The 27,720-nt window shown below is 40.0% G+C and overlaps 1 protein-coding gene across 2 annotated transcripts in view; it reads right to left on the bottom strand.

Moving 5' to 3' along the window:
• Nucleotides 1–27,720, bottom strand: part of RIMS4 (regulating synaptic membrane exocytosis 4) — a 61,714-nt gene that overhangs the window by 24,953 nt on the left and 9,041 nt on the right. For both annotated transcript variants that reach the window (XM_074210122.1, XM_074210123.1), the window contains exon 2: nucleotides 3,445–3,586. In XM_074210122.1, coding sequence (XP_074066223.1) covers nucleotides 3,445–3,586 — 142 coding nt within the window. The remainder of the gene's footprint in view (nucleotides 1–3,444; nucleotides 3,587–27,720) is intronic.

Below are 27,720 nucleotides of genomic sequence, written 5' to 3'. Positions count from 1 at the left end.
TATATTACACATGTGTGTGCATTTGTGTTGTTTATACAGACGTGTTTATGACTGTGTGATGGGTATGTATATATACATAAGTATGTTGGTAATGTATAGGTACATTTACACTCAATCATGAACTTTTGCCTTATAGACAAACATACTCATACTCATAAAGATATACACACACTGGTAATATACTCACACACAGATGTTCACATACCCATACATACCACCTATTCACCCAGGTAACATACACGTATGTAAATGAGTGCACTTATATACTCACTAGAAATAATATGGTCAGGTGCCCCTCTGCTATGTAGGCAAGAGAGGCATCACTGATGGTTGGGCTGGCTAATGGGCAGGGAAGGCACAGCTGTCTTCTGGGGCTGTTGGCTGCCCTGCCAACTCTGGCCCTTATCCCAGGGGAGGGGCCTGGGTGGTTCATTTCCGTCCTTCCCATCCCACAGAACCACATGGGCTTCTGTGGGTCTATTTTTAAGCCAAAGCTGAGCAATTTTCAGCCTGGTGCCATCACTCCTAGAGTTTGGAGAGGAGGTGGGAGAGAAGGGAGGAGCAGCTTCTTCCTCTCTGGGAGACCTGAAATCAGTCTGGGATCTGCAGGAGGTCAGCCTGCAACCAGAATACCTACTAATAACAAGGAGGAGGTAACCAGTCAAAGCAGTCACATCCTCACACTCCACCAGCAACTGCCTCCCCTGGTCACAGGATCATCCGTACCTATGGTTCATACTGATAATAGACTTCTAGGCTCCTGGATATAGAACTGGAGGGGGGGATGTGAACATTTTCCAGTCCAACACCCTCATTTTTACTTTGTGACCTTGAAGGCTCCTTTCTACTTTAAATCTATGATCCTGAGGAAATGTCATTTTCTAACCTCTAAAGACAAAGAAGACCATGCAGGTGAGAAGTTATGGAACTGGTACTTAAAGTTAGATTTTCTCATTCCAGACTCAGTATTCTTTCAACTGTGATACAATGCTCTGCTTAGTATCTCCAGGAGTTCATGACCTGGTGTTCACAAACTCCCAGAGGATCCAGGGAGTGATCTCAGGGAGTCCTTAAACCTCAATGGAGGGAAACCCACATCTTTATTTTCCCTACCCCCTAAACCCAAGTTTAGTATTTCCTTCAATTAATTAAAAGAGGGGTCCATGGTCCCAAAAAAGTTAAGCTCCTCTGCACTTGTGGAAGGAAGAAGCATCACTAGGACTTTGCTATGAAAATGATATCAGAGTCAAAACAATGCTCTTAAGAATGTCCTCAAACATTGGACTATGGCTGAGTGAATTATAGTTGCATAATGGAAATATTGAGGAATAGCTAGGTAGCACAATGGATAGAGTGCTTGGCTTAAAGTTATTTTTCTGAGTTCAAATCCAGAGCTGTGTGATCTGATGCAAATCACTTAAACCTGTTCCCTCAGTTCCTCATTTGTAAAATAAGCTGGAGAAGGAAATGGCAAACCATCCTAGTATCTTTGCCAAGAAAAGATGTGACTATGAAGAGACAGGCATGATTTATTAATTAATAGATATAATGGAAAAACTTTTATGCTGTAAGAAATGACAAAAGGAATGGGTTTTAAAACACCTGAGAAGACTCATAGAAACTGATGCAAAGTAAAGCCAGTAAAGTCAGGAAAACAATTTATCCAATAAAGGATTGTAAAGACAAAAAATGTCAATGTGATGACTAGATAGGATGTTAGAGGATGTGTAAGACCTACTTCCTGGCAGAAAAGTAATAGATTCAAGAAGCAAAAGGGTACATACATTCTGGGACATTGACATGGTGGGAATTTGTTTTTGCTTGAGAGTTTTGTTTTTCCATTTTTCCTATTAAATTGACATGGGTAAGAGGAAAAGAGAAAAAAACTTGTTAATAGAAAATTGAAAAAATATGTCTCTGGAGGGACCAAAAAACATGCTTAGAATCCTTGAGGTAAAAATAATTCATTTAAAAAATTGTTTGGAATCTGGTAAAATGGAAAAAAAAAGCGTTGAATTTGGAGACAGTATTTGATTTAAATGTTAGAGTATTAGGGTTAGTGAATAAAAGTGCTCTCTCTAGAGAAGTTAAGGGACTTACCCAAGACTACAAGTAGCAGAACCAGAATCACCTCTTAAGTAAAAGGTGGAGACAGGATTTGAACCCAGATTCTTACTCCTAATCGTTCCAAGCACCATGATTCCAGCTTTCACAGGGTAGCTAGTGAAGTTTAATTCAACAAGTATTTATCAAGTACTTATTCTATAAGCACTGAAGCAAATGCTAGAAAGAAAAAGGCAAAAGTCAAACAATTCTAGCCATCAGTGAACTTATAGTCTACAGAGATAAAACAATATGTGCACAGATAAGTAAATACAAAGTCATCTACAAAAGTAATTTTAAGATGTGATACCCAAATAAGTGGGGATTCAGAAAAAGTCTCTTCTAAGTGTTGATACTTAAAAGAACCTGAAAGGGAGGTTGAGATTCCAAGAGGAAGGATAGCGTGCATTTCTGAAGTAGGAGATAGCTTATGAAAAGGTGCAAAAGTGGTAGGGAAATGTGTATAAGGTAGGTAGGCCAGTTTGTTTGAAGCACACTGTGTTTGAGAGAATATTATGTGAAAACAGTGTGGGGTAGATAGATTGGAGGCAGAGTGTGAAGTGGTTTAATTGAAAATGGGAGGATTTGCATTTTATTGTAGAGGGAAGAGGGAAACACTGAATTGAAATGGTCAAAGCTGGAATTTAGAAATGTCAATTTGGCAGCTCTATGGAAAATACATTGGAAAGAGATTGGAGGCAGAGAGAGCCAATTAGAAGGCTAGTCTAGATGAGAGGTGATGAAGTCTAAATTAAGCTAGTAGTTAAAGAATTAGCAAGAAGTGCATGGATGTAAGAGATATTGAGGAAAAATAAGCAAGTTCAGAAGAAGGATGGATTTTGAGGGAAAGATAATGAGTTCTGGACTGGACTGACTGACTGACTGACTAAGATACCTATCCCACCTCCATGAAGTCTCCAACTTTAACTAAAGGAGTCCAACAGGTAATTTGTGATGTGAGATTAGACTTCAGGATAAAGATAAGACCCATATAGATTTGGGAATCACCTGCGTAGAGATGATAATTTAACCCAAAGGAGATGGGGAAATGGGCATAAGAAATAGAAGGGAGAGAGTGGGGGAGAGAGGAGAGAGGGGGGAGAGAGAGAGAGAGAGAGAGAGAGAGAGAGAGAGAGAGAGAGAGAGAGAGAGAGAGAGAGAGAGAGAGAGAGAAGGGGGAGAGGGGAAAGAGAAAGAGTGAGAAAGAGGGGAGAAGAGAGGGGGGAATGAGAGGAGAAGAAAGAGGAGAACAGAAGAGAGGGAAAAGAGAATGAGAGCCTAGGACAAAACTTTGTTGGGACTTCAAGGACCAGGCTCCTGGTCTTTGAACCTTCCACTTACTTGCCCTCGGAGCCATAGCTGTTCATGCTGTCCTCAATGGATTCATGACTGGCTTGACGCAAGGTCCGACTGGGCATCTCCACAGCCAGGCCTGTCTCTGTGCTTCGTTGGATGGCTCCTTTTAGTCTCCGGCCATCTCCATCTAAGAAAACAAGCAAAAGAAGAGAAAAGGGAGACAGGCATAAATACACATGAAGAGAAGAAAACTGAGAAGTCTCTTACCCATGCATTGAACACCCTAAGGCTATTGGTTCATGGAATATCAAGTAAGAAAGAATTTTATAGATCAGCTAGTCTGACTCCAACTTGAGATCAATTCGGTTGCTCAGAGCATAAAATGTTCAACTTGGAGTCACAAAGACCTGAGTTCAGATCCTGATGTAGACATTTACTATCCATGTGACCCTGGGCAAGTCACTTAACCTCTCTCTGATTCGGTTTTCAAATCTGTAAAATGAGGATAATAATAACACCTATCTCATGGAGTTGTTATGAGGGTCAAAATTGTATATGCATTGCTTCTTTGCATTCCTTAAAGTGCTCTAGAATTCTAACTCTTAAGAAGGGCTGGGTGGGTTTCAGTTAAAAAGTTAAACTTAGAGTCAGGAAGACATAAGTTCAAGTCCTGCCTCAGGAACATATTACTATGTCACTTATTTTCTCTAAGTATCAGTTTTCCCATCTGTAAAATGGGCATAATATTTCTTCTCTCCATAGGGTTGTGGGGATCAAATGAGATATCTATTGCATATTTTACAAATATGTAAAGCACTTTGCAACCTAAAAGTACTATATAAATGATGGTTGTTATTATATGGAGGAAAAATCAAGATCCAAGGAGGTTAAACTTACTCAAGGTCTCAGAAATAATCAGTAGCAGAAATGGGATTTGAACCCAAGTCATTCTACCAGACTTTACTGCCCTTAAGAATCCAAGTGAACTGAGTCTCCTACCCATCACTTACTAGCCATGAAATATTGACCAAGTCATGGTCCTCCTTATTTGTACTATTCAACTCACAGGGTTGTGTAAGGAAAGTAGCTCAAGGAGTGACACTGACTGGCTCCCTGTGGCCTCTAAGATCAAATATAAAATCATCAGTCTGACCTTTAAAGCCTTCCATAAAATATTTATGTGAACTGATGCAAAGTGAAATGAGTAGAACCAGAAGAGCATTGTACACAACAACAACATTGGGATGATCAGCTATGAATGATTTAGCTTTTCTCGGCAATACAAAGATACAAGACAATTATGAAGGACTTACAATGGAAAAAAAAAAAGAAAGAACTGATGGAGTTTGAATGCAGATGGAAGCATAATTTTTCTTTATTTTTCTTACTTTTTGTCTGTGTTTTGTTTCACAACATGACTAACAAGGAAATGTTCTGCATGACTGTACATGCATAACCTATATTAAATTACTTGTCTCCTCGGGGTGGGGAGGGAGAGTAGAGAAGCAGAGAATCTGGAACTCAAAAATTTTAAAAACAAATGTTAAAAATTAGTGTTGATAGAAATTATAAAATAGGATATAAATGTAAGAAGTTTGTTGCCCCTATTTGAAGCAGATTCTACATTGACATCCTGGGGAAAGATGCATAGATATTTTTCCTGGTGTCTCTCTACCTCTTATTAATTCTTCCTTCCCTCAGTTCCCTATAGTATCCCATGCTTCAGATAACTCCCCTTTGAATAAAAAAACTTAACTGTTGTCTCTTAGGGCTCAATCTACTAGATAAGCACTAACTAATCGAAGAGGCAAATCTCTATATCACTGTCTTCAATAGAAGTCTTCAATGGAAGATTTATCACAGGACAGAGGGAAAGCAGACTTGTTCTGCGTGCCCCACCCCGGGAGAATTAGGAACAAAGAAGAAAAGTTACCAAAAGGTAGATTTGAGTCCATTATAAAGGAGAACTAACAATCGGAGCTGTCCAACAAGATAAGGAAGGGCAAATGGTAAGTGAGCTCCCTGCAGAAGGAGTTCAATATAGACAGGCACATTTACAGACTCTCTATCTCTGTCTCTCTGTCTCTGTCTGTTTGTATTTCTGCCTCTGTCTCTCTGTCTTTCTGTCTCTCCCTCTTACACACACACACACACACACACACACACACACACACACACACACACACACACACACACACACACACACACACACACACACACAGATATGAAGAAAAAATATATGCAACCAGAAATAGATGAGGCAAAAAGACAAACCCATGCACATAAAGATGCACAAATAAACACAAAGACACAAAAACAATTGTTATAAAGATACAAGACACAGATACACACAAACTGACAAGGACACAAAGGTATGCACAGATGGAAAGACAAACACACACACAGATATGGATAGATATAGATATACACAAAGAGACAAATGTACTCACACGCAGACAGAAAAATTCTGTGCATCTTTATGCAAAGATAATCATAGGCAAAGACAGAAGACATAGGTAAACACATATACAGTTATACATAAAGACAGAAACACATAAAAAGTCATTTAGGTGGCAAAGTGGATAGAATGCCAGTTCTGGAATCAGGAAGACAAGTTCAAATTCAGTCTCAGACCCTTACGAGCGGTGAAAGTCATCTTTGAGGGGTGGCTAGGTGGTGCAGTGGATAGAACACCAGCCCTGGAGTCAGGAGTACCTGAGTTCAAATCTGACCTCAGACACTTAATAATTACTTAGCTGTGTGGCCTTGGGCAAGCCACTTAACACCATTTGCCTTGCAAAAACCTAAAAAAAAAGTCATCTTTGCCTCAGTTTCCTCATCTGGGGAAACAAATGGCAAATAATCCTGTATCTTTTCTAAGAAAAACCAAATGCAGTCATGAAGAGTCAGACCCAACTGAAAAATGATGGAACAATAAAAACAAAAGATAAGAATAGAATGATACAGAGACAGTCATGTCCAACTTTATAGATAAATACCCATGTATGGCTTCCCAGAGACAAATGCACACAAAGATTCACACAGTTACTGAACTAAACAAAGAAAGATAGAAGTCCATCCAGGGACAGACAAACAGACCTGAAGTTCTCTCCCTTATTTGCCCCCTTTCCCTGCCCCTTGGGAAAATATAGAAAATTATCTACAGAGTCAGACAACAACAGATATCCACAGGAATAAAATCACATAAGACCTAAAACTCTCTATAAAGAAAAAGACACACACATAAGCACTATAGGTAGGATGCATAAAGATGCACAGAAATAGATTTGGAGACCTATATATGGACACAAACCCAGAGATGCAGTAATGGAAAGGTATCTCTATGTAGAGATGTGCAACCAGGAAGATAGATGCAGAAAGATATACATGTACACACAGAGAAATACCAGATATCATTACAATCACAGAGATAACAACAACAACTAACATTTATTGTAGCCTTCAGCACTGTGGCAAGCACTTTACAATTATCATCTCATTTGATCCTCACAAGAAGCCTGGGGGGGGAGGGGTAAATGCTATTATTACCTCCATTTTGCCTATAAGAGAACTAAGGCAAACAGAGATTATATGATTTATTCAGGATCACATAGCTAGTCAGTGTCTGAGTCTGAATTTGAACTCAGATCTTTCTGATTCCAGTCCCAGTATTCTTCACTGCATCACCTAGTTGTCCCATAGCAACAATGACTATCTCATACACAATCCAAAATCTATCTCTGTCTTTCTCTCTCTCTCCTCTCTGTCTCTCCTCTCTGTCTCTGTCTGTCTCTGTCTCTCTGTCTCTGTCTCTCTCTGTCTCTGTCTCTGTCTCTCTCTGTCTCTCTGTCTCTGTCTCTCTGTCTCTGTCTCTCTCTCTGTCTCTCTCTGTCTCTGTCTCTGTCTCTCTGTCTCTCTATCTCTCTGTCTCTCTGTCTCTCTCTCTCTCTCTCTCTCTCTGTCTCTCTCTCTCTCTCTCCTGGCCTTCATTAAGGGGCAAATACTTGCTTTGAACTCACCTCCATACCTCTTCCTACCCTGCCATTTTGCAGAGCTAAGTAAAATGTCTTTCTTTCTCTCTTTCTTCCCACTAGGGCCTGACACATTTTTCCAAGGAGAAGAAAAATTGGAATAATGACAAATAATTGCTTGAAGCTCAATCTGAGAAGGTAGCCATAGAGGTACCCTTGGTTGGGGTGGAGGGGAGGTCTCCTGTACTTGATGGTATGAGCTAGGAAATTGACTCCTCGGGAAGCCAAGATCCAAGAGGAGCCTCAGAGATGACTAGAACTGAAAAGGACTTCAGGATTGGATCATCAAGCGCAGCCTCATTATTTTACAGAAGAGGAAACTGAGATAGAGCAAGAAGAATCATTTCTGACTCCAAGTCCACTGCCTCTTGTTGACTTGCCACCATACACTACAGAAGCTTAGAATAAGCTAAAATTCTTGCTTCTCCCCTTGCAATATCTGCGTCTTGCTGTGGCTAACAAAAGGGATAGTGGATAAGGAACCAAGGGACAGGTAAAGCTCTCCCTCTCCACCCCAACACAGAGAATGGAGTAGTTCTAGAATATGGAGGCAGCTGAATCTGGTCTGATGCATTAAAGAGAGCAAAAACAGAATGGATGGCCTTGGGTGGGGATGAAGGGAATGGAAAGGTACCTTATCTCCAAACATCCAAGTCACCTCTCTAATTTATATCTAAATTTCCCCTATTAATTCTCCATTCTTTTAGCCCAAGATTCTGTTTTCTGTTACAGTGCCAATCACTCTATTTTTTTTTTAGGTTTTTGCAAAGCAAATGGGGTTAAGTGGCTTGCCCAAGGCCACATAGCTAGGTAATTATTAAGTGTCTGAGACTGGATATGAACCCAGGTACTCCTGACTCCAGGGCCGGTGCTTTATCCACTACACCACCTAGCCTCCCTGCCAATCACTCTAAAAAGGGGGTTTCATGTCCAGTCCTTATCAGTCATATTCACTTGAGTGTGAGTAAGTTTATCAAGGGTTTTCTGAAAGAAGGTTGGAAAAGGCAGAGGAATTCAAGAGCTGGATGGTATCAGGGGACCTGGGATGAGGTGGAGTGGTTTGGAAAATATAAATTTCACAATTTTACCTAACACGTAAGGAAACTGGGGTCTCCAGTCATAGAGCTTTAGAGACTACCTAATCTAAAGCTCTCATTTTACAGAGAAGGAAACTTAGGTCTAGAAAGGGCATCATCATTCTCCATCCAGTTATACTTCTCTGAACTTCAAGATCCAGGGTCCCTAGGTACAGTATTGTCATTTGGATAGACAGATGGCCCATCCCCCTCCTCCCCAGCCCAGATTTCTATGTAAGAGATAATAATAGCTAGCATTCACGCAGCACCCTATGAGGTAGGCAGTGCAAGTATTTTTATCCCCATTTCATAACCGTGTAAACTGAGTCTCAAAGAAATAAAGTAGCTTCCCTAAGGTCATATAGTTAGGAAGAAGATTTGGGACTCTAACACCACCTTCCAAGTCAAAGTCCTACATCCTTTCCAGGATATCATGCTGCCTTGTGTCCATGTGAAACTAAGCCTTTTTGTTATGTTGTCATTAGGGCTGGGTCCAGGTCTGAAGAGGAAGAGAAATGACCAGCCCCTGCTGCCTCTTTTCTGTGGTCGATATGTCTCTTGGCACCCCAGAGACAAACCCTTCAGAGGCTGCTGCCTCTCTTCTCCTCCCTACCCAGCTCATCCCTCCCAATCCCTGCTATTTCCAGCTGCTCCCGCCCTCACACACCTCCCCCAGGCTCCTGCCAGCACTGGCTCTGACCCAGCCCTGTATGCTTTGGCCTGGGTGGAACCAGCCCTCCCCCATCCCAGTGGCCTCCCCCTTATGAAAGTCTCTGCCTCACTCCCCGATTTTAGATTTCTCATGGACTTAAAATGATTTTTAAAAACCCCTTTTAATTTCCATGAGTTGACACAGAATATTAGGGAGGGAAGGGTCCTAGCTAGTGTGTCTCCTAACTGGTATAATTCCTTCATTGGCAGAGGACATTACCTACCCAACATCTTATATTCACACAGCAAATCTGTGACAGAATTGGTACTAGAACCCAAACATCCTGAGTCCCACTGCAGAATTGACTTCACCATCCCAAACTTTCAGTATCCTGAGTAAGATAGAGCCTGCTTCCTGGACCTCTTAAACCTTGTTGCTTTGGGTCAATCCCCCTGGGATTGGCAAGAATTGAGTCTGAGACTAGGTACAGCTATGACTTCCATGGAAATTAATTGATATTGCCAAAATTGGGGCTGGTGATTAACTGAGGGGCTGAGCAGACAGCCAAGCATTGAAATTACTGTAATGGGGTGGGGAGAGTACAATATACTTCTGGGGTCTCAATCCAATCTGCCTGGCTACAGCACATTGTCTCCTTTGCCCTCATGCCTTTCCCCACCCCCAGTCTGCATTGCAAGAAGAGATGCAGGTAGAGGTCTGAATCCCTGAGGGAGAAAAGCTGCTTTGGGTTGTTCCAATATAGAATCCTCTCTTCTGTCCAAGTTAAAAACCATTAGATTCATGAAGAAGGGATTGTGAATCCATTGTCTTCCAAGACAACTTTATCCATTGCGCCAACTGTGAGCAGCTCTTATTGGCATAGTAATTTTTAGTTTAAAAAGCACTTTGCTCACAAATGCTATTCCCCCATTTTTCAGAGAAGAAAACTGATATTAAGAGAGGAAGTGACTTTATTAAGGGACAGTATCTCAGAGCTGGAAGACCCTTCAGAGGCCACCAACACCTACCTGAAACAGAACCCTTTCTACAATTAGGTCATATCTCATCTATGATCATACATCTTTTGCCTGAAGAACTTTCGAGGCAGGGGGCCCACTCCCTTCCATCACACTTTTAGAACACTCAGATTGTTCAGAATTTTTTCCTTAGAAGAAAACGAAATCTCTGCCACTTACACACAGTAATTCTTGTTCTGCCCTCTGGGGTCAAACAAAATGAGTGCAATCCCTCTTCCAAGGGATAGCCTTCCTAATCCTAATATTAAGACAATTATCACCAACTTCTAAGTATCTCTTCAGATGAGGTTCTTTCTCCAGTTCATTTCTCAAGCCTCAACTATCCTGTTTAGTCTCCTCTGGATATTGTCCAATGTACAAGTTTTCTTCTTAAAATAAAGTATCTAGATAGGGACAGGGCCTACTAGACTTGAGATTTCATTGGTACAAAGAATTCCTGGGTGAGGAAACTCTTCTAACAGTGTTGACCAGTCCCTTCTCTGCAATTTAGAGAGCTGCCTAAAGCACCAAGAGGCATGTGAGCATGCAAACACACACACAAATATAGTGAACATGATTAATTTGACATGACCACTGTATGTCACATTGCCTCAGAGTGATCATCAATTTTCTAGACTTTCACTAGCTAGTCATTAAAATAATATTTTTTTTAACATTTTGTCAGAAATTAAAAGGAAGCTTTTTGGCTTTTAGCTTGCAGAAGGCATTTTCCTCCTTTTTTTTGGAAGTATCTGTTTAAAGATTCTTTGAGTGGGGTATCTTCTATATTAAGAGGTAAGTGATTTGTTCAGGGTCTCACAGCCTGTATCTATCAGAGATAGGAGGGACTTCAACCTAACTCTCCTGGTTTCAAGGCCAGATTCTAGCCACTGCATGTTTCTGGCTCTAGAATGGGCATAATATCTGAGAGTAGTCTTCACAGAATAGGGAGAAAGGGCAATAACATCTTTCCAGTCTTACTGAAATGGACCCTAAGATCATATCAGATTTTGTTGGCTGTCACATCAGACTTCTGCTTCATCTTGAATTTGTGGTCCACAAAACCTTTCAGACTTTTTTCAAACAAATTCTTCTATAGCCACACTTCTCTATCTTGTTCTGTGGAATTAGCTTTTGAGCCCAAGTATAGGACTTTATATTTAATTTAACTTTGTTGCTGTTCAGTTGTTTCAGTTGGTCTGACTCTTCACGACCCTATTTAGGGTTGTGGTTTGTCATTTCCTTCTCTAACTCATTTCACAGATGAAAAAAAATGAAGCAAAGTTAGGTGACATGCCTAGGATCATTCTGTTAGTAAGTGTCTGAGGCAAGATTTGAACTTAGGCAGATAAATCTTCCTGACTGAAGACCTGGTGCTCTATCCACTGTACCACCTAGCTGTCCCAGCAACTTAATTCAACCTGATATTTAACTTTAATTGTTAAATTTATCTAACTCAATTCAGGGCAGTGTTCTAACCTGTCAAGATCCTTTTGGTTCCTCCTGTCATTCAGTGCATTAGCTATCCCTCCTATCTGCAATTCTGATTTTTTAAATGCCACATATACCTTTACTCATATCTTTGATCAAGTATCAACTAGCACAAGATCAACCACAGATTCTGGGAGGCACTTTACTATTTTCTTCCAAGTTGACATCAAACTATTAATGGCTTTCCTTTATGTCCAGAAAACCAACAAGTTCTAAGTCTGAACATACAATCCTGTACTCGACTTATTTATGTCTTGCCCACAAGAAGAGTAAAAGACACTTCCTCAAATACTTTGAAGTGAACTATGTCAATATTCCCCTGATCTATCAATCCAGTGACATTGTCTTCGCCCCCCCCCCCCCCCCCCCCGCCAAGGTGAATAGGATTAACCTGGAATGACCAGTATATTGGCTCTTTTTGATCACCACTTTTCTAGACATTCATTAGCCAGCCTTTAATAATATATTCTAACATTCTGCCAAAAATTGAAATGAAGCTCTCTGGCTTCTAATTTGCAGAATCCATCTTCATCTCTTTTTTTGGAGCATCACACAGCTAGCACATGTCAGAATTGAGACTGAAATCTATTTTCTCTAAGTATAGGACTCTTTTCTACTCCATTATGTAGCTTCTTATTATCTCCCATGTCATCTTGAGCAAGTCAAGCAAATAGCACCTTGCTTCTCTGACCCTAAGTTTCCCTATTTCTAAAATTAGAATGTTGGGTTGGGTGGTGCATAAGAATAATACAAAATGCTATGAGAACAGAGGAGGGCAGGATCAGTCCAGACAATTACATTATTTGTGTGCAGAGTACTAAGTGGGTCAGTGGGGGGAAAGGGGTCCTATTGCTGGTGTGACGGATCAGTAGATGATCTAGTTTCTAACCTTATGGAAAGCAGCTTGGTACGGGTAAAGAAGAGAGGATTTGTAGTAAGGGGTTCTAAATTTGAATCCTGACTCTATTATTTACTAATATGTGTCTTTAGGAAAAGAGGGGACTACCCCTTCCCCTTTCTGGGCTTCAGTTTCCTTATCTGTAAAATATTGGGGAAGGGAGGAGGAGGGAGGGAATGGGATGGACTAGATAATGTATGCTGCTTTCTAATTCAGACATTTTGAATTCTAATATTCCTTCAACTTCAAGACCCTTAAGGAGTTCAAAGTCTATTGCAAGCTATTGGGAGGTGCTTGTTCCTGTTCTCAGTGCTGAATAGAACCAAAAGTGGACCTTATCTTACCCTGTTGTGAGGATGGGGATGGTGAAGAGGGGCATATCATAGAACCAAGACCAAATGTGTCATTTAATTGGTAGGAAAAGCAAGAGAACCAACTCAGTGTGATGTCTAGCACTGGAGAGAAAAACTTGATGAGTCAGGTGACCTTGTCCAGAGGGAATGAGATTGTAATGCCTCCTGGGTGACAGCTATTCCTGACTTTGAAGCCTTAAGAAAAACATTCCATTTCTCTGAGTCTGTTTGCTTTTCTACATAAAGGGAATAATAATCCTTTCAGAATAATATGATATATTATTCCTGCAAGGATTATTATTCCTTGTGTGTATATATAAATACACACACACACACTTATATATATATTATATATATATATATATATATATATATAAACAATAATTCTATTCACGGTTATTGTGAATGAAAAAATTTGTAAAGTGCTACAGAAATGAGTTTGGCAGGGGGCTGCTTTGGCACAGGACTTGATTCTTGCCAGCCAAGACATATTCCTGAAGTCCAGAAGAAAAAAGACTGGAAGTGAACACTGCAAGAGAATCATCACCTTTTTGGGCAAAAGAAGCCAGGTGGATTCAATCCCAGACCTGGAAAGTCCTCAAAATCCAAGCTTTCAAGGGTCACAAGAACATAAGTAATAGAAAGAGTCATTGGCTGGGTATCAGGTCACTTGGACTCTATTCTCCAGCTCAAAGGTTTATAGATATAAAATTGGAAGAAGATTTAAAAGTCATGAAGCTAAAGCCCTTCCATTCTACAGTTGAAGAAACTGAGACTTTGAACAATATACCCTTTGAGCTTCAGCTTTCCCATTTGTGAAATTAAGAAAACAAATCTTTAAGGGTCTTTCCAGCTCTTTAATTCTGGGATTTTGTGAGGGCTTTTTGTTTTCATGAATACATGTGTAAACTGAGGTAGTTAGGTAACATAGAAGATAGAATATTAAGCTTAGAGTCAAGAAGACCTAAGTTCAAATCTTGCTTCATGTGACTGGGGCAGCCAAATGGTGCAGTGGATAGAGCGCTGTTCTTGGAGTCAAGAGGATAGGAATTCAAATCCAGCCTCAGACCACTGATACTTAACTAGTTGTGTGACCTTGAATAAGTCACTTAACTAAAGGGCATATCCAGTTGTCCTGATTCATATCCAGTCACTGGACCCAGATGGCTCTGGAGGAGAAAGTAAGGCTGGTGACTTTAGCACAGCACTCCTCACTCAAATCCAATTTATGTGCTTGTCATGGCATCACATTCCTGATGTCATGGTCTTCTTCAAAAACGAAGGATAAACATCATCATCATATTGTGTGACCCTGTGCAAACCACCTCTTATCTCTTATCCTCAGTTTCCTCATCTGCAAAATGAAAATAATAATAGCAACTGCCTTGCAGAGTTTGGGAGAGATTCAAATGAGGTATCATGTGAAATGCTTTGCAAACCTTCAAATACCATATGAAAGTTAGCTATTATAAACATGTACAAAGTAACTGTTCTACATTGTGAAAAAGTACTGGACTTGGAATCAAGAAAGATCTGAGTTTGAGTCCTAGCTCTACCATTTACAAGCTTCTCTGAGACTCAGTTTCTTCATCTATAAAATAGAGGAAACAAAAATCTAGATTGCTTCCTTCATAGGACTGTTTTGAGAAAAGTGTCCTGTAACACTGGAAACATTTGAGAAACACAATGAGCTGCACATGAGTATGCTGTGTTCTGAGGTCCTCCATCACAGCCTCAAGCCCTTCCCACCCTGCAAGATTCCAATTCTTTGCTTTGCTCCTGGTGACCACTTGGTCTGAACAGAAGAAGGCTCTTGTCAGCTCCCTCCCAGGACAGCCTGGAGCCAAGAGGAACCAGCTGGGACCAGCTGGCCTCACAGTCACAGACCTCATATGAAGCCAACTTTGCCTCAGATGAGCTGCCTTGGATGGGGCAGCTGGGAGAGAAACTGCCTTGGAATGGCATCTTTCCGCCCCTTCCACTGGGTTCTCTGAACAGGCTCGACACTCCACAGGGAGAAGACTTTCCCATACCCCTCAGACATTTTGTTTGCTGAGCTTCATTGGGGGCTTACTCACCAGTTGTGTGTCTCCTGATACTTTAATATGGGAGGTGGAATGTTGCCAGTGTCTAGCACAATCCTGGCTGGCATCTAGTAGGTACTTAATAAATGCTTGTTGATTGATTGACAGAGGCATTGAACTTAGAGCAAGAAAACCCAGGTTTCATTTTCTATGGCCATGGGTTGATTATTTCATCTCTATGAATGTCAGTTTCATCATCCAAAAAAAATGGAGAGCCATGTTTGCACCACCGATCTCACTGGGCTCTTGAGAAAAATGTGCACTTTTGTAGCATTTTTTTTTTGCAAGGCAATGGGGTTAAGTGGCTTGCCCAAGGTCATACAGCTAGGTAATTATTAAGTGTCTGAGGTCATATTTGAACTCAGGGACTCCTGACTCCAGGGCCGGTGCTCTATCCACTGTGCAACCTAGCCTCCCCTAAATGTACACTTTCTAAACCTTAAAATGCCCTGCAAACTTGAGTTAATGTTGGCATTGTTGCTGTTATGTGTATATATGTGGCAAAATCATGTTCCTCCTCTATCCAACCGGGGTGGGGGGGGGGGAGGAGGAGGAAGTAAGAAGGGGGAAGGAAGGCCAGTTACCTTCCCCTCCATCCTAATTCATTCACTAAGATGTCCAGTAAAAAGTCACCTGCATGACAACTTTCTCCCCTGACACATTCCAGAGTCTCATTGCCCATAGACTGGAAGATCTAATGTATCTAACCTGATTCTGTCTTTATGAAATATAAACTTGTGCTTTCTTCTGGTCTGACTTAGCAGAGAGGGAAAACAGTAGGTTGGTCATCGTCCTCAATACCTCCTCTCTTGGCAGCATGATTGAGTGGAAAATGCTTTGGGAGTGGGATGGGAAGTGAGGAGAGACACTGTTTCTGATTCTGGATCTACCTTATATTTACTCTAGTGACCTTGGGTCTGTCATTTCCCTTCCTCTGAACTTCAGTTTCTGCCTATATTATATTATTAAGAAGATTAGTATATATGATCCCTAAAAGTCATTTCTCTACAAACATTTTGTATTCTAGGCTTCCTTCCAGGTCCATTCTATGACACTTAAGGAACTCTAATAAGAAATGATTTCTCTTTGTCCATTAATAACAATGAAGACCGACATTTTCACAAATTGCATATTTTATCTCATATGACACAACAATCCCATGAGATAGGTGTTCCATTTTGCAAGTGGAAGAAATTGAGGCCTGGATAGCTTGGAAAAAGTCATACAACTAGTATGTAATGAATGTGGTATTTGAATCCAAGTCAGTCATTCAATGTCCTATCAACCATGCTGCTTTTATGAGTCCATCCTTCCCACATGCTCAAGCCAATCCTTTCCCTGGTTTCTTTTTAGTGGATCATATAAACTCTTTGGAGAAAGGATTGTTTTGGGAGCTGAGTTGGGCTCAGGGAAAGGTATACTTTTCCTCATGGAATTAGGAAGAGAGATTTCTTTGAGCCATCAGTTTCTCAGCCTTTCTCTCTTCTTTCCCCCTCCTCTTTCTAGCAACATCACCCCCTCACTGAGAAACCCCAGCTCAATGATGGAGGGGCAGGGCAATGTGCCCTTGTCCTTTTCTCCTGTGTTATTTTTAACTCCAAGGACATGAATCAAATATGAAGGGAGGGACTGTAGCAGGGATAGCTATCTTCAGAGGAAAGGGAAGAAAAACTCAATCTTGGGAAGCAAGAAGCTAAAACTAACTGGTCTTCTCCTTCTCTGTTCCCTCTTCTTATTCTGCTTCCTGTGCCCAAGACTTTGTTCACAACATCTTTCATACTTGAAATGGACTTCTGTTCCCTGTTCTTCATGCTGAAATTTCTCCCTTCCTTTAAAGGACAATTCTAGTGTCACCTCCTCCATGAAGGCTTTTTTGATGGCATTTAGGTAAAAGACCTCTCAAATTTCTAATAAATCTAGACCTCTCCATTGCATGTATTTCTTGCTCCCTTATATCCCTTTTCCTTTTATGCTTGTTCCTTCCCCACAATGGATTATAACTTCCTACACAGGAGGACCTATGTTGTCTTATTTGTTACCAAAGGAACATGGTTGATATTTAGCATTTGTTTGATGTTGGAATCAGTGAATAGACCAAACTACCAGGGAACCAGGAGAAAGAATTTGCCTAATTTTAGGAACTGGAATGAAATTAATGTAGGAGAGGACTGATTTAGAATCCAGGGGCCTTTCAGTACTGGTCTCTCCAGGGTCAGCCCACCTTAAAAGTTAGCTGGGTATTTCCTCAAAGTCATTTGAGAGTACCTGCACTTGTTATACTGTTACTGAGGATAGAAGAGGAATATAAGCACATCAGAACTAACATTTGGGTGAGGAAACCTAATATGGCTCCGACAAAGGCAAAGGATACCGAAGGGGAAACTGGGGAATGAACAAAGTTGTCCTTCCTGAGGTACAAGTTCAGAGGTAAGAGTAAAGGATATCTTTAGACAAAATTATATGATCCAAAGCCCACTTGTCTCCTCCAAGGATCCTGGAAAAGAATGTCAAGACTACCTCTCCCTTTTCCCCATCAATCACATTTCAGCACATTTGCAACTTATTTTCAGAAAACTCTTTCTTCTGTCTGATCCCAGTCTGTCCTTGATATAATCAGTGTGAGGAGGGGAAGATTAGTATGGGAGGAGGCTAGTTGGGAGAAGGATCATTGCTTGAAGAAAACCTTGAAGGTTATGTGGCTTAGAGGAAAAAGCACTTTGGACATTTCCTCCTTACTGGACATCAGTTTCCTGATGGATTGGATTAGATGATCTTTGAAGTTAGTCCATGATACTGGGTAAAGTTTGTTTCCTAATCAACGCCTAATCTTCATTTGTAAAGTCACCAAACCATCAAAACACTGCATCATAACAGTGGGACTGAGTCCCCATCCTTTCATTCCCTCCCTCCTTTCTTCATACCCTAGCTAGGAAATAATTTTTACACTGCTGTTCCTCTTAGATTGTTTTTGATACTATAGGTAAACTTGAAATCACCTTTCTAACCTTACCACATTCAGCAGCATATTTGGGGTAAAGGTTCTTGAGTTTGGAGCACATCTCTGTCTCTTCTAAGCTGTGTAATGTTGAGAAAGTTTCTGACTTTTCCAGATTTCAGTTTCTCCACTATAAAATAATGGGTGATTTTGTGTGAGAAGTGTCCCTGATCTCAATACCACTCACTTGACATTCTCTCCAAATGGTTAAAATGTGCATACAAAACAAAAAAAAAGACTTTTGGTTTTCCTCTTGGCTGGTATCTCTACTTTGTTAAAATTTAGCTCTTTCCTCCATTGGTATCATTTATTAGGATTTAAAAATTAATTTTTTTCAATTAATAAGTATTTTTTTCTTCCATCTCCTACCTCTTAACCCCTCAATGGAAAAAAAGGGAAAAAACAAAACTTTTGCAACATATAAGCAAAATAAATCTACACATTGACCATGTTTAAAAATGTATATTTTATTCTACTGGTACCCTTTAGTCTAATCAATCTATTATTTTCCATTCCTCAAAGGAGAGGCACCTGCTTCCAATCAATATTTCCCCCCTTCTCCCATCTCTACCCCTTCCAACCAGGATGGAAAGAATGGAGGAAGAAAGAAGCAGGTGAAAGACAAACTGGACTGCAGAGGATGGAAGTAGGGGTGGAGGAGGGGGAAATAGACTTTAGACCATGGAGATAGTAATGACCTACTCTTTGCTCTTTGTTGTGTTACTTTCCTCCTTAATTAACTAAATAAAATTGTTCACTCAGTTCCCTTCCAAACAAAATATAATGAAAATGCTGAACTAAATAATCTCAAAGATCCCTTGTTGTTTTAAAATCCTATGGCCCTGCTCAGCAACACCCATCTTAAGATCTATCCAAGAATAATGATTCAGTATACCTGAAGGAACTTCAAATAAGAAGATTGGACTAAATCAACTTCAAGGTCCCTTTCAGCTCTAAATCCAATGATTCCCAGAATTCTAATGATTCAGTATACCCGAAGGAACCTCAAATAAGAAGATTGGATTAAATCAACCTCAAGGTCCCTTTCAGTTCTAAATCCAATGATTCCCAGAATTCCCTACTCTTTTTGTACTTGTGCTCCTGACATCCTCTGTAACCGGAATCCCTTCCCATATACCCCAGTCTACTGAAGTCATTTGGACTCTCTGAAATCTATCTCACATGTCACTTTCTCCATGAATCCTTCCTCTCACCCTACAAATCAATGGTACAATGGAAAGAACATGTTTTTCAGAATCAATGGAACTATATTCAAATCTTACTTCAGATATTTGATACCTGTGTGACCTTGGGAAAGTCATTTAACATCTATGTGCCTTAATTTATCCAAAAATGAAAGAGTTAGACTGGATGACCTTGGAGATTCATTCCAACTTAAAATCAATGACCCCAGGACCCATCTTCTGATTTTATGCAACACTTAATTTGTTCCCCTCTTCAACTTCATATTATAGGACTTAAGTCTGTGTCATATGACCCTATTAGACTATTAGTTCCATGAGAACAGGAATCCTGTCTTTGTTTCTTTTCTGAGGACCCTGCCCATAGAATCCTAAGATTTACAGCTAAAAGAAATCTTATGGATCATCCAGCCCAATACTCTCATTTTGTAAATCAGTGAACAGACAGGGTAAGAATAAGAGAAAGAGTCAGAATTTGAATCCAGATTTTCCGAATCCAACTCCCTAGAATTGAATTTATTGACCAGAAGGACATGTAGATTTGGGGAGTAAGGAGGGGGAAAGAGGGAATTCAGAGTATGGCTTGTTTCATTCCTTCCCCTTCTCATCAGTCAGAGAAAGCTCCAAGTCTTAAGGACTTTAGATGTTAAACCAATTGGTAACTTTTATGTACAAGTCCCTGGCCTAGATGATGATGGCTTCAGAAATGAATTTCTATTTCCTAGTCTCCAAAAGGGCAGCATGGAGGAAATTAGACCAATCTACTCCATGGACCCCAGGGGTGTTGTGCAGAGACATATAATTTCACATTCCCTCCCTCCCATCTTCCTTTCCTTTCTTCATTCAGTCAATCAGTCTATACTGAGGAGACCATGTACCCAGTCCGGAGATGCCTTTTCCTTCCAGTGTAGCCAGGGAGACATGATGAATTTCATTTGAAGGTCACATACCACCACCAGGCAGCCTATTACATTCAGTGTCCTATGATTGGTGCAGGCAGGACTGTAAGAGCTCAGGAAGGTGGGGGTAGGGGATGAATCTCTGTGGGCTGGGGTGGTCAAAGAAGGCTGTCCAGGGAAGGAAGGACCTAGAATTTGCCTTTAAGGTTGGGGAGGGTTTAGTTTCACAGAAAGGAAAGAAGGCATCAGATGCAAGGATTAATCCAGGTCACCAGGTTGGGAAGAGAGACAACTTGCAAATTCACACTGATGCTGCCTTAGAAGCTGCTTGGGATATAAATAGCTCCCATAGACACCCTCCTTGTGATGGGAGGCCTTCTGCTTCTCGTATTTAAATTAAGGGCCAGGCTGGGAATGAATCCTGGGGAGCTTTGAATCTTTGAAGGCTGTGGCTAGCAGGAAAAAACGTGAATTGAACTCTAATAGTGCTAAATCTCCTTGTGTCTGGTTGCTGGGCAAACTTAGGATAAGATAATGATCTCTGGAATTACACCTGCATCTAACCAAGCCATCCGAGGTGGAGAGGACTGGATTTAAACCTGGGTGTGGATACAGGCTTTTGATAACTATTGGCTAGTTGTCTCCCCGCTGAACTTTAGTATTCTCCTCTGGAAAGTGGGAGGGTTGACCTAGTTCATCTCAAAGGTCCCTTCCTATTCAAAATTACATGAAAAAATGTAAGATAACAGATTAGGACTTGGGGCCACAGGTTCTTCTCTGGGACACTCTTGAGGTTCAAGGGCACACCAAGGCCAAGAGAAGAGATTGACCCATACAGAACTCTTATGGTAGTTCAAAAACAAGTAGATTTTCCATTGGTGGGGTCAAGGGAAGGAAAGGATCTGGAAGCACCTCTGTAAAAAAAAGGATGTCTTGAACCAGAAGTCCAAAGAGCCAGGTTCTAGTCCTAATTTTGTTACAAGCCATGAGTGACCCTAGGTAAAATATTTCCCATCTATGAAACTCAGGTTGCTCTTCTCTAAAATGGAGATAATAATAAGCATCCTTTCAAGACCTACTAAATCAATGTGTGTAGAAGAATAAGTCAATATTATTATCACCATCACCATCCTCTCCACATAATCTTTGTTTTTTCTTAATATTATCTCATCTAAGCTCCTTCTGATAACTTCCAACAACTGCTCTCCACGTCAATTCCCCTTCCCTGAGCCTTAGTTTTCTCATCTGTAAAATGGGAGTAACAACATTTATTCTACCTTCCTCACAGGGTTGCTGAGAGAATTAAATAAGAAAATGGATGTGAAATCATTTTGCAAATGCTAAATGTTTATAGCATCTATAAAAATAGAAGTAGTTCTATTGTTATTCATAGTATTAGCATCATTCTTATCATTATCATGTGCCCAAAGCAAAATATATCAATTCATAAGCATACTCATATAAAATACAGAGAGGTTGATTTGAATAGCTTTCATTTAAGCCTGAAGCCTTGTTTCTTAGGGACTCAGTGGCTGGTTGTTGTGAGACCAAGGAACATGTCCATTTACAAACTGCTGAAGGGCAGACGGTTCACTGTCATAAAGAAGAGGCTGCCAACCTTCTCTCTTCCCCATCAGATCCCAGATTTGGGTTTTGAGGTTTTTTTTTTGTTTCCGTGACAACCTACAGGGAATGTCCTCATATTCCTTAGTTTTTCTTTAAAATCTGGTGAGGGATTAGGGAAGGAATAGGACATCTAAATTCCAGATGTAACCAAGAATAGGGGAGGAAAACCTCATTTTGTCCAGTGATTGATTCTACCTTTCAAAGTCAACTTTAACCCAAGAAAGGTTTATCTTTTTAAATTTTATTTTATTTTTAAAAGAGAAATTTAGAAATCCACCTCTAGAGAGAAATTAAGGGTTTTGAGAGACCTTGACAAAGAGCTTCATTCCGTAAATGTAAAGCTCCCATTTTAAATTTGCTTCTTATTCAGTGCTGGAAAGCATTAGAATGAAGATTACAAATTTAATAATGTAACACAGTTGGAATTGGCCCAGCCTTGACTCTAGGAGAGTAATTTATTTCTGCCTCCAAACCAGTTCTCTCCAGCCCCACAGCTACCGGTCAAGTCTGGTGACAAATTCTCTGCCTGCAGCACCTCAGACCCAGGCAATCATTCTTGGTTCTGAAATGGTCTCACTCCCTAAACTGGGACAATGGGGTGTACTCCCTGCAAAATGCGTTGCACAAAGGAAGCCTTCAATACTTCATTCATCCATCATTCATTTATTCAAATTCATTGGTCTAAGAGTCAGGGGTCTGGGTTCTAGTAACTGAAATATCAATCACTAGGGCACCTCAGGAAGTTATCTGAGCATTAGATTCCCCTTTTTAGAAATAAGGGGGTGGGACCACATGATCATTAAGGTCTTCCAGCTCAGACTAAGATTTGTGTTCTAAAATTCCTTCCATATCTAATAGTCTCTTTTCTAAGCCCCCCTTTTAGCTTTCTAAGGTCTTATTTAGCCCTGACCTTCTATGATTTAATTTCCTCAAGTCGTTTTCAGTCTAATGGCACAGAAAATCTAGGGCAAGAGTTTTTCACCTCGTCTGTGACATAAAGCCCTTTGACAGTCTAGTGATGCCTGTGCATTCCTCTTTAGAAGAATTTTTTAATGAATAAAGTTAAATATGCTAAAAAAATTTTCACACATAAGGCATATGCAAAAAAATTTTATACATAAAGTAAAATACACAAGGTAATAAAGGAATGATATTGTAATAAAGATGTGATTTTTCATCCAGGTTCACAGACTTCCCTGAAATTTATCCATGAACCCCATGAGAAGCCCCCAAACCCTTGGTCTATGTGGCTTTCCTGAACTAAAGGATTAGATAAAAGGAAAGAGTTTAATGCTAATGAGAAAGATGTTTCCCTCCTGGAACAGGGAATGTCTCCCTGATAATTTGGGGAAAGGATAGAATATTTTTCCTGTCAACTCACATTGCTGCACGTCCAATTCCCTCCCTTCTCAACACCAGCTCCCCCAATAACCCCTAGCAATATCATTCATACTATAGACAATACTAGTTCCCAAGATATGTATTAGGTTGTTTTTTCCTATGAATGCATATCCTACAAATCTCTCTTTCTTAGCTGCTCTCCTGAATTCTGGACATACTCAGGACATTTTCATTACCTCCTCTGAACCTTTGCTTATGCTTTTCCCCAGTTTCCTATGATTGGTTCCAGCAAACCTTACATTCATGCCTCTTTTGATCTTCTCACCAATTATTTGCAATCATTAGAACAGTGTATGGTTATTCCCATTTTTTTCAGAAGAAGGCATTGGTACTCATAGAGATTATAAAATCATAGGTAAGGACTTAAGAGGGCACCTAGAAACAGAATTAGTGCTGGGAAGTCCCCTGGAAGTCATCTAATACAACCTCTTCTTTTTATTGGTGAAGAGAGAAACCCACAGAGATCAAATAACTTGCCCAAGGTTATGTAGATAAATTAAAGAGACTGAATTTGAACTCAAAACCTGTGATTCTAAGTTCAGTGCTTTTTCAGATTTGTGGTGCTGTCGCTGAACTTACATCTAGAGTAAGAAGAAACTGAGGTTCAAAGAGTTGTAATGGTCTACAGGTCACTCAGACAATAGATAATAGAGCTGAGAAGGGATTCCATGTTCTCTGACTCCAAACTCATTGCTTTTTCAATTAACCATTAACCTGTGATCAAAGGGTTACAAGATTCTTTGATTTCTTAGATCACTTTCATCTCTAACTCCTGGCACTCTAAGACAAGTTCAATCTATCATCAGCTATAAACAACTTAGCAAGCAATCAGATACATGAATCATTGTCACCTCTTGGAAAACAGATGGCAAGCTGTTAAAAGCATGGGCCACAGTGCAGGTGACTTTTCAGGGAAAGGGTAGAATATGAAAGAATTAGAGAAGACAACTTCCATGAAGAACCTGAATTTTTAGAAGTTCCATTAAAACTCTGGGTATTTGGGGCAAAATGAAGAAAAAGCAAAAGAAGGTGAAGGAGCTAAATTGCTCTTGCCTTCTCTTCTAATCTATCTGGTATTTATTAATTATTAGAAGACATCAGTTTCTTGCTGTGTGACCCTGAGCAAGTTAACTAACCCTATTCACTTCAGTTTCTTCATAAATAAAATGAGTTGGTATTGGCAAACCACTCCATTTTCTTTGCTAAGACAACCTCAAATGGGGTTAAAAAGAATTGGTCATGAAGACTCAGAACATGACTAAAAAGACTGAGAAACAACAACTTGGTTGTATTTATTCACATTACATTGATGTAGTATTTTTAAAGAGTCTTGTCTCCTTCATTAGAATGTAAACTCCTTGAAGAATGCGACTGTTTCATTCTTAGTACTTGTATCCTAGCCCTTAGTAAAGTGCCTGGAACAGTTGGTAAATATTTGCTGGTTGATATTTCCCAAGTTCTGGGGTTCTTTCATTCCAAGTACTATTTTGTGTTTTTAGAAATTCCTAGCAATTAATCATCACCCGTCCTCTTATCTCATAAACATTTGTTATATACTGTTTGTAAATAACTGTACAGGAACTGGGGAATTACAAACTAAGATAGGATCCTTACCCTCACTGTCTAGGAGGAGGGCAAGATACAGACCCAGGAAAGTAGACAGGTATTTCGGAACAATGGAGGAGAGGTGCATTAGCTGGGTATAAAAGAATATAAGGTTCAGGGGAGCAGATCACTCAAATTTGGGGCAGGGGAGTGCAATCAGGAAATCAAGGAAGGAAGGTTTCCTGAAGGTGGTAGCATTGCATTAGTAGGAATTCAATAGGTGGGAAATCAAAAATTCTCAACAATTTCTAATCCTTCATTCATTGATACACACACACACACACACACACACACACACACACACACACCCTGAAGCTTGTCTACCTTTGGGAGCCTTCTGACTAGTCCTAGGTACTGTCTGGAGGGGGTCCTTGCCCCATATAGTGAATCCCCTTCTTGGGACCAGATGGTTTGGGGGAAGGTGGCCTAGGAGGCAACCAGCCCAAGCTGTGCTCTAGGCTCCATCAGAGACATTTGCTTTGCGAACTAATTAATTTCCCATTACGGGCCCCAATTAGTGACACATCCTCCCACAAGCTCCCAGGGTAATGCCAGGCGGAAACTAGCAATCTCTGGGAGACACCAAAGAGAGCAAGAGCTCCAGGGGTGAAGATCGGAGATAATGTTCAAAGATTCAGCTGAGGATAGGATTTTTGTCTTTATTTTTTTGTTCCCCATGAGGCTGGGACACACAGTAGGTATTCCCTAAGTGACAGGTAATTGACTGGGCTTCTGGTAATGTGGAAAGACTTTTAATTACTGGGCCTCAGTTTCCCCATAGATAAAAAAGAGAGAGTAGACGATTTCTAAGGTCCCTGCTAACTATGACATTCTATGTCCTAAGGGAACTTTCAGCTCTGACACACACACACACACACACACACACACACACACATATATATATATATATATATATATAAATATATATATATATATATATATATATATATATATATATATATATATATATATGAATGTATATGTTGTCTCCCTGGATATAATATAAGCTCCTCAAAGGCAGGGACAGTTCCTTTTCTGTATCCCCATTGCTTAGCATATAATAGGTGTTTAATAAATGCTTATTGAATGATTCTTTGTTCTAAGGTTCAATCCAACTCTGATATTCTGTTTTTTATGTATCCTCTAATTCTCGACATCCTAAATCTCCCTGAGGAGGTTTTTATCTAAAATCTCTCACTTCTATGATTGGACAGCATCCTTTCCCTGGGAATCTCTCATTTTAAGCTTCTCTTCTTTGTGTTTAGTCACAGAGGTTACATCAGGAACCAGCCTCCTGCAGGATGGACTGAACAGAGGGTGCAAGAAACAAGCATATCCTATAATTAGCTAGGATACTAGGGATTCCTCCCTTTGGCCAGTTGCAAACCAAACCCTTTAACTGCTAATAACTGTGGAAGGGAAAAATAGAAAGGAATCTACCCTATAATATTCTATAGACACATTGGAAAAAGAAGGGCTCCAAAATGTACTTCTCAGGCAGGAGAAACTGGAATAGATGTGAGACAAATCTTAGAATACAGATCAGGGGACTGAGGATCAAAACATGGAAGGAACTTGTCTGAGGTCATACAGCTAATAAATAGCAGAACCTGGATTGGACCCCAGAATGCTAAAGTGGGAATGAATTGTTCATCCTCTTTGTGTTTAATATATTAAGTCAATGGTCAACACGTAATTATGGAATGTCCAGTAGAGACAACATGGCTCAGTGCAAACAGCATAGCACTTGAAGTCAACAGACATAGGTTTAAGCCTCCCTTGGACAGATAACTTCTCTAGAAGTTCCCACCTATGAAATGAGGACAATAATATTAGTACTAACAGAGCTGTTGTAAGCAATAAATGAGATGATGGATATAAAAAATGCTTTTTATCTCAGGCTCCAGGAACTATCTTTGTTAGATTTAAAACCTTTTCATTATTTATTTGTTTGTTTGTTTGTTTGTTTGTTTGTTTATTTATTTATTTATTGTTTTAAACCCTTTATTGGTAATCTATTATGGAATTGACTCATGCAAGTTGGAAGGATTTGGATTTCTCTCAGAGAAAGCAAGGTATGACCTCTGTGGAGATAGTCATAATAAATTATGTTTGAAGGCAGGTTTCAAATGATAAGCAAAGAACTGGAAGAATTGTTTATTCTAGGATGTGAATCATGCATTTCTATGTTGTTAGAAGAGAGAGATCTTCAAAACCATCTTGTTGAATCTTCTTATGTGATAGATGAGAACACTGAGGTCCCAAGAGTGGAAGAAACAAGCCAAAACTCACATACAGAGTTTATGGCAGACCTAAGACCAGAACTTCAGTCTTTGGATTATTAATTTAGTGTTCTTTCCACATGGAGGGATGTCATTGAGCTCTTTTCCCTAGAGAGGGCTCTGGAGCAAGAAGAACAAGTCACTGCTATTCATTAGTTGTATGCCTCTGACAAGTTTCTTCCATATTTTAAGCCTCAGTTCCCTGATCTGTATTATAAGAGCATTTGATTAGATAGTTTCTCTGAGACTATTTCACTTCAAATTTCAGTGAAAAGAACCCTGTATCTGGAGTCACAAAACCTGGGTCCAAAGTCTACCTTTGATGCTTACTATCTTTATGACCCTGAAGAGGTCATTTAACCACCGTGAGCCTCAGGATACTTATGTATAAAATGGTGGGATTGGACTAGGTGACCTCTGAGGTCTGTTCAGCTCTGGTAAGTGATTCTATCATTTCAATAGATTGAGAGTATGAGTCCAAGTATCAGATCTGACCCATTATCACAGACATCACTGCACCTCAGTCTCCTCCGTTGTAAAATGAGATAATAAATTGCACTATTCATTGTTCTGGATTTGTTGACAAAAAAGCACTTATTTAAAAGTGCTGTAGAAATGAAAACTATGATTATTTCTAAGAAAGTGGCAATGACTACTATTATTTAGAGATTCTGGGATTATATAGGATCAATGACCTTCCAAACTCAGAC

This window comes from Macrotis lagotis, chromosome 1, assembly GCF_037893015.1.
Source record: "Macrotis lagotis isolate mMagLag1 chromosome 1, bilby.v1.9.chrom.fasta, whole genome shotgun sequence".
NCBI classification, from domain to species: domain Eukaryota; kingdom Metazoa; phylum Chordata; class Mammalia; order Peramelemorphia; family Peramelidae; genus Macrotis; species Macrotis lagotis.
Note: the sequence above shows the minus strand (reverse complement) of the source record. Positions and strands in the feature narration are given on the sequence as shown.